The 7,172-nt window shown below is 40.0% G+C and overlaps 1 protein-coding gene across 2 annotated transcripts; it reads left to right on the forward strand.

Annotated features, from left to right (window-relative positions):
- Nucleotides 1-162: 162 nt before the first annotated feature.
- On the forward strand, nt 163-4,954 carry si:dkey-28n18.9 (sorting nexin-6). Of its 2 annotated transcripts, XM_034533891.1 has the most exons (14): nt 163-376; nt 561-671; nt 804-911; nt 1,638-1,698; nt 1,843-1,967; nt 2,762-2,845; nt 2,933-3,007; nt 3,117-3,147; nt 3,322-3,409; nt 3,520-3,559; nt 3,657-3,743; nt 3,902-3,991; nt 4,190-4,255; nt 4,359-4,954. In XM_034533891.1, the coding sequence occupies exons 1-14, from the start codon at nt 371-373 to the stop codon at nt 4,494-4,496; spliced, it is 1,110 nt and encodes a 369-aa protein (XP_034389782.1). In that variant the 5' UTR covers nt 163-370; the 3' UTR covers nt 4,497-4,954. The 2 variants fall into 2 exon arrangements, with proteins under 2 accessions (XP_034389782.1, XP_034389783.1); XM_034533892.1 differs by lacking the exons at nt 163-376; nt 561-671; nt 804-911 and adding an exon at nt 920-1,347.
- Nucleotides 4,955-7,172: the final 2,218 nt, after the last annotated feature.

The raw sequence follows: 7,172 nt of genomic DNA on the forward strand, positions 1-7,172 counted from the left end.
ACGAGAACTTCAGGTTTTGGTTCAGGTTTGTGAGGTTGACGGGTTGAACAATTAGACTGCTGGGCCACTTTTCCTGTGTGGGTGTGTCGAAGGGCCTGAGTTACTGACTAACACAATTTACTCATCTTTTTTCCTGCGTCAGCACTTCAGATCTGGCACTGTTTTACTCCATTTCTCACAGGACCATTGTGCACTTTGACCCAGAGGATATCCTGTGCCTTCTCAGCAGTTGGAGCGTAAGCGCACTAAAGCCAACACAAGACAAAAGATCTTTAAAGCTTTATGCACTTTAATCGAGATAAACAGAGATTTAAGCATTCTACAAAGCAGATAAAAGACATACTGGAGTCATTAACTTACAGTTTTTACAATGATGGTAAGTATTCCTGAACATGTTTTTTACAGCCTCTGAGTGTCATGTGACTTTTTCTCTACAGAGACATTCCGATTTAAAGCATGCACTTTAAGTGAAGTGTTTAATTCCCTTTAACTTTGGCTTGCATACTAATGTGAATTTACTTCCAGCTGTTGATACAATTGCTTGTCACATTTAATCACAGGAAGAGGTAAAAGAAGTGATCTCTACTCTGAGTGTCCATGGTCCTAACATCAAGGTTACAGAGGTGTTGAAAGACGGGGACACACTTACCTTTCTAGTTGTATCTCAAAAGGTGAGATGATTCATTTATTCGTTATTTGCTCCAAGCTACATTAGATTGCAGAAAATGACAGTTGATTTGTTTGAATTATGGTATTGCAAAAACTGACTGCTCTGATGAGATGTTGTCTCTCATCCATGCCAGCTGTCTGGGACAGGGGAGTACCACGTGGACCGGACCTATGAGGATTTTGAATGGCTGCAACAGCACCTGTTCTCTCAGGAGGATGAGCCCGGGATACAGGGAGTCATAGTCAGTGCTTCATTTCATCTGCACACTGTCCCCTATTTCACACCTTTCTGACAATAACAAGACGATAAGTACTGGAAAATCTATATATGGAGTCAGCGAAGATACAAAGAAGTGTGCATGCTGCTTTATGTTATCTTTTTTTCTAACTGCATACTGTACACAATCATTTGAGCTTAACTTTTGTAACAGAAAAATCACAAATCAAAATGACAATACATGGTTATAAAATGTGCTACAGTCAGCCAAGTTATGGGAAGCAAGTTGCTTCTTTTAAAATGCTCCTCCTTTCATTCTTAACGTCCTCCTTTCCTTTGTAACCAGGAAGCTAATTTTAGAGCTGCCATTCTGCCAGTTGGCACAGTACTGTAGGAAAATAAGCCAAAGCGTTGTGGTCTGATTGGATAATTTTTTCTTCAAGAAAATGCAACAGTATCCTGTCAGGAAGTATTTTTTGTAGACTTCTTCCTAGTATGGCCGTGTGTGCAGCGTGGCTGTGTTTGTCATGTATTATATGTAAGATTATGCTGTGTCTGATCCAGGGCATGAAGTGTGCATACTGTAAACTCAAGCAGTGCACATTTCAAAAAACATTAACCTTATTCATATTCATCTCCCATGCCAGGCAGCTAATTATAAAAAGTTTAGTTTTTTTGGAAAAACAAACGATAGAATACATCTTTGACAAACAATATAAAGTAATAACATCCTCCTCTGTTTTTCTTCAAGTTTCCTTCTCTTCCTGCAAAGGCTCAGGTTAATGCATCCGCCAAGGTTATGAAACAGCTTGGTGAGTACATCTGACACCACTTCCATAAAAGTCGTGTCGAGTGTGATATAAAGTATATATATATATATATATATATATATATATATATATATATATATATATATATATATATATAAAGTACAAATGTTGATGGTTTTCTCGCAGGTTTCCTTGGTTTAGGAGAGTGGCTGCCATACTGTAAAGCACTGGAAAGCTTCCTTCGGCAGATTGCTGCACACAGCATACTCAGCAAAAATAAAGCTGTGGAGATCTTCCTGACTAGCTCAGACGTAAGTGGACACTAATAAACAGCCTGTTTTTTTATATTCTCTTTTTAACGATTACATTTTGATGTTATAAAAGGGTGCAACGTGATACCTTTTTCCAAAAGAGGCAGATAATAAATCGTTAAACCTTCACTGACATTGTTTCAAAAGAGAAAATGGAACGTTCCACGTGACAAATAAAGTGTCCTCCACATAGGGAGGACTGAGGGCGGGTTTCTGGCTGTAGTCTCGTACGAGAACTACAGGCAGAATGGTCTTCCGCACACTTTTTGGAGGAGCCTTTTGTATGTGGGCCTGTGATTATTGTGCACTTTAAAGAAGGCAGAACCTGAAGTGGGATGCAGCTGCAGTGGAAGATAATATTTTGACTGTAGATAAACAAAACTTTAAAAAAGCTGGTGAAATGTCACAAAATGAGTGCATTGACATTTTCAAAAGGGACCAAGTACATATTCTCAACCTGCTCAGTGGGCCTGCAAATAGCATCAAGAGGAAAGAAGATCTCACCTGATGCTTGAATCAAAGAAACACATACCAATTGTTTCCATATTTATTTTGTTTTAGAGGAATACTATATTCCTGTTGTCAGACTGTAGCCTTTATGAAGATAAGCTAAGATAGATAATATATGCTCCATAGGAAAAATGTTGTGAGCATAGTCCTACACTTCTTGAAGATGCAATCATACAACAGCACATAGTTTCAACACTCATGTATGATTCATTTTGGGAAGATTTCATATACTGTACACGCTGTGCTTGAAAAATGTTGAAGCTTATTTGTGTCCTTGTGTCTAGCCTCCAGGCAGACAGAGAGTGAGGAAAAACATTTTCAACCGGCTGAGTCAAGCTGTGGAAGAACGGAGGAAAGAAGGCCATAAGGTACACAAACTGTGACTCATACAAACAGAATTGACAGCCTCTACACCCGCATGTCAGGTTGTACTACCGTAATGTCTGTGTCTGCAGGATGTGGATGAGTTCTTTCAAACTGAACGCCATCAGAACCTTGTTCTAACCGGCTGTGCCCGGACTGCAGCCGAGGTGAGCCAGTCACCTAATGGTTTTGTTGTGTCCTCCTCCACTGTTTTCTTCTCTCACACAACCAGACACATTGTCCTGTGTGATTTTTGCACTTTTGTTTTTCTTGCAGAAATTCCTAGATGTGGTGCAATCTGAGCAAAGTAAGAACACTTCATTTAAAGTTTTGGGGACAAGAGGTGCTAAGCATTTGGATTTATAGGATTTGTTGGTGCTTTGTTTCAACAGTTCAAATCTATATAGGATATGTAGTGTATGCACATTTCTTTTGTCCCGGGCCTGATGTGAGTGTGTGCTCCATGTGCATTGATTTGCAGAAATAGCAGTGGCCTGTGGGCACTTCTCAGCTTCTCTGCATCTCTGTGTGGAACCAGGGGAGGATCCTGACAAACTGGCTTTCTCTAAGTGAGAGAGTTATATCATTGACAACAGGCCACAATGCATTCTTAAAATGAATGCGCAAAAGTTACAATAAATAAGCATGATAACAAAACTACACTGTCTTCTTCTTACAGGGCTTGTGTGAAACTATCAGAAGTCTTTGATTCTATGAAGGTAAGTTGTTTGAGTGTTTTAGCAATGATATATTTACAGAGCAATGCACCATGGCTTTGACAAATACACTGCACATAATGTGCTTTTGTGTGGGCAGAAAAACATGACAAGTGTTGCTGAGAACAACATCAACACTCTTGGGCTCAGCCTGGACCTGGAGTCACGCTGCCAGGAGGCAGAAAAGGTGTGTCTTCTTGTCATTTAATTAGTCATTCTATGTGTATGTTGTCTCTCCATCTACCTTAAATCATGGCCTTATATTAAAGTGTGAAATGCCACAATGAAATGTCTGACTAATATTCCTGTGTCTAATATGATATAATAATAATATATCCAACACAGGAGATGCTCTTCAGGAGAACCTGTAAACTAGTGGAGTTAGAGACTGCCAGAAGGAATGCAGAGAAGGCCAAACCTTTAAAGAAGGCTGCTGTGAGTACTAAGTATCACAAGAACATACTGCGAGATCAGATGTGCATGCTTTCTTGTGGCCAGCAGGTGTCAGTGACGCTCTGCTGAGTTTATTCAGTAGCCATAGACCTGGAAAACTGCTGAGAAGATGTTCATTGCAGGTTTAATCTGTATGAAGTATATAATGAGGATTAACATCATGCTCCCCCTAATCATCAGATGGAGGAGGCAAAGAAAGCGGTGGAGACAGAGTTTGATCACATTTGTGGAGTAGCTAAGCAGGAGGTAAAACACCAAATTAAAAACTGGATTCTCCGTTTCCTCATGGCTCGTAAGTGTATTATGTAACATCCTTTTTGTTGACATCCACATACTGTGTTTCTAACAGGTTGCTCGGTTCCAGGCTGCACGTGTGGAGATGCTGCAGCAGGCTCTGGTTCAGTGGTGTGAAAAGCAGCTTCTCACAGCCAAAGAAAGTGCTGACCAGTTTACCCAGCACCTGCACGCCTTTAGGGGGATGGCCTAGTGAACCCACTCTTAATGAAGCATCCTCAGTATGTCTAAACATAGCATGGGATAACCCAAACATGTCCTTCATGCTGTTGGGCTGTGGTGGTCTTCAGTGGATTCATTACATCCAGTGTAAATAAGGAAATGCAATTAAAAAAGAAAGGGGGACCTTATTGATCATCAAACCACCCTATAATTTGTACACTCACTCTATTTCCCTCACTCTTTCTTCAATCACACTCCACAAATGAATGAAATGAAGCCCCTGTAGAAATGATGGTTTTGATTTTTTAGCAGTGAACTTGTAGTCGGGCGAGGCAATTGTGTGTGTGTGTGTGTGTGTGTGTGTGTGTGTGTGTGTGTGTGTGTGTGTGTGTGTGTGTGTTTGTGCTGGGAGTGTATTGTGCGGCTCTCCAGCCACCACATCAGCTGGGGTCACACAAAATAAAGTGTGATGAATTGATTCCCAAGGTACCTGCTTGCCTTTGTTTGTGTTTCTTACTCCTGGATCATTAATCAGTTGGTCTGACTGGCCCGGCAAGGACATGGCAACAAGGACACTGTGTGCTGGCTTTGGAAACTATTTTGGCTATCTTGACGATTTCTCTTACAATCGTTGTATTTTCCATATGCTTGTATTAAACCTTGAGTGAGGTCTGAGCGCTAAACTAAATAGAATAAAACTTTTCCGGAATTTGCTCAAATAATTCTGCACATAAGCACAACGCCATCCCCCTCTTATGTGTCTGTCCTGGCCCGTAATGTCTCCGTTGGGTGAATGAGGAGTGAATCCCATTTGAGGGAATGAGTCAGAGAGAGATAGATGACTGGTCTCATAAGAAGAGAGGGTGGGAAGGAGGTTTGGCTTATTTGAAGATGACGATCTAGATAAGGGCAATCATGCAATGGAGTGCCCAAACAGAATCCAAACAGAATTCAGTTAAATTCAATTCAGTTTATTTTGTATAGCCCAGAATCACAAATGAATAAATTATTTCATGAATGGAACAATTTGGTATAGCATCAAAATGAACGTCTGCCTGCTCTGAGCATTGGATGGATGGCACATGTTGTTCTCCCTTTGGGACACATGTATCATGGTCCAGTAACCTGATATCCTTTCTATACCTGTATCCTCCATCCTCATAACTACTGCTGATCCTCAGCCTGGGATAGAATCATACAATGCTGCCAAACAACAAATAAATGTACTTCATCTTGTCTATGTGGTCTTGGTCCTAGAGAAATACACACAAATGGAGTTTAAACTTCGACTAAGAGTCTATGGCTCCGTGCTTCATGTTTATAATCACAATTTTGGTGGTATAGCAGGTATAATGTTTACCATGTTGAACATTTTAGCCTCAATTCATTATCATTTTTTAAAGTATTTAAGTTTTGAAAGTTGTGAAAATATGCACAAAAAGCATTAGTCCCAAAGCATACATGCTAACGCTGTAGGCTTAACTGTTAAAAACAAATGGAAGACAGCTGTTTGTTCTCGTGCAAGTTGAACCACGGCAGCATGAGCTTTTTATCTCCTAATTTTAAAACACATTTTATGTTCATATCAGATCTTTATACCCCATTTTATCTTGTTTAAGTAGCAACACAAAGACATGCAAATTCCTTATAGTGCACACATTTATTGATAATTAATCCAGCAATTTCACCATTTATGTTTCGCACGGTTTATTGGTTTTAATGAGGCGCAGTAAAAGTTAAATGTAAGAAGTTTATCGAGCATTTTTATGATTCTGTGGTTTACATTTTTTATGTGAACGCTTCTATCTACCTGAGAGAAGCACTGTGGATACAAACCTGTGAGGTTTGTGGGATGATGAACAAAATGCATTATGCCGTGAGCAACACAAATGGAAAACTATGCATTTTTTCACAGGAGTCTATATATTGTAACATTATTCTCTCTGTTATTATCTGAAGCTGTGATGCTTCCAACTCTGCTGCTTGGAACAGCACTATACCAAATTAATTTCACAACAGGAAGCAACATGTCTCGTGCTTTCATTTATGGACGGCAGCAGTTAACTATCACACGTGGTGAAACACACACACACACACACACACTGCTGAGAGCATGACCCAGATCAAGGGTGGAGAGATCATGTCACCGCTCTGTGTCTGTGAGTGTGTGTTTCTGTGTGTCTGTGAGTGAGCGTGTATGTGTGTGTGTGTGTGTGTGTGTGTGTCTGTGAGTGTGTGAGCATCCCATTGACAACATGCACTAAGAGCTGATTTGTTAAAGTAGCTCATTACTGGTGGAAAGGCAGCACTCGGAACACCGCCCTTAAAGATAGCGTCTTAGTGCGAAGTGAAGGCAATAATTTGTCTGAATACACAATGGGACAAAGCCCTTATGACTCCACACCAGTTTGATTAGTATGTCTGTTAGATGATTAAACAATATGGAGTCAGGCCACAGTTGATTAGCAGTGTTTACAACGGAGGTGTTTTATTGTTGCTTCCACATTTTCTGGTGTCTAGAGTTATACATCTGCACTGGGTGATTTATATGTTGCTGTAATAAATGTATTCATCTTTTGTAATATGAGTCACATGAATTGTCATGAGAATGTTTGATCTTGAAATAGGATATTGTTGGAATAGATTATACATACTTGTTCTGCTACATCTAGTCATTAACTGTACGAAGGCTAAACAAATCAAAAGT

This window comes from Cyclopterus lumpus, chromosome 5 (assembly GCF_009769545.1).
Source record: "Cyclopterus lumpus isolate fCycLum1 chromosome 5, fCycLum1.pri, whole genome shotgun sequence".
Lineage (NCBI taxonomy): Eukaryota > Metazoa > Chordata > Actinopteri > Perciformes > Cyclopteridae > Cyclopterus > Cyclopterus lumpus.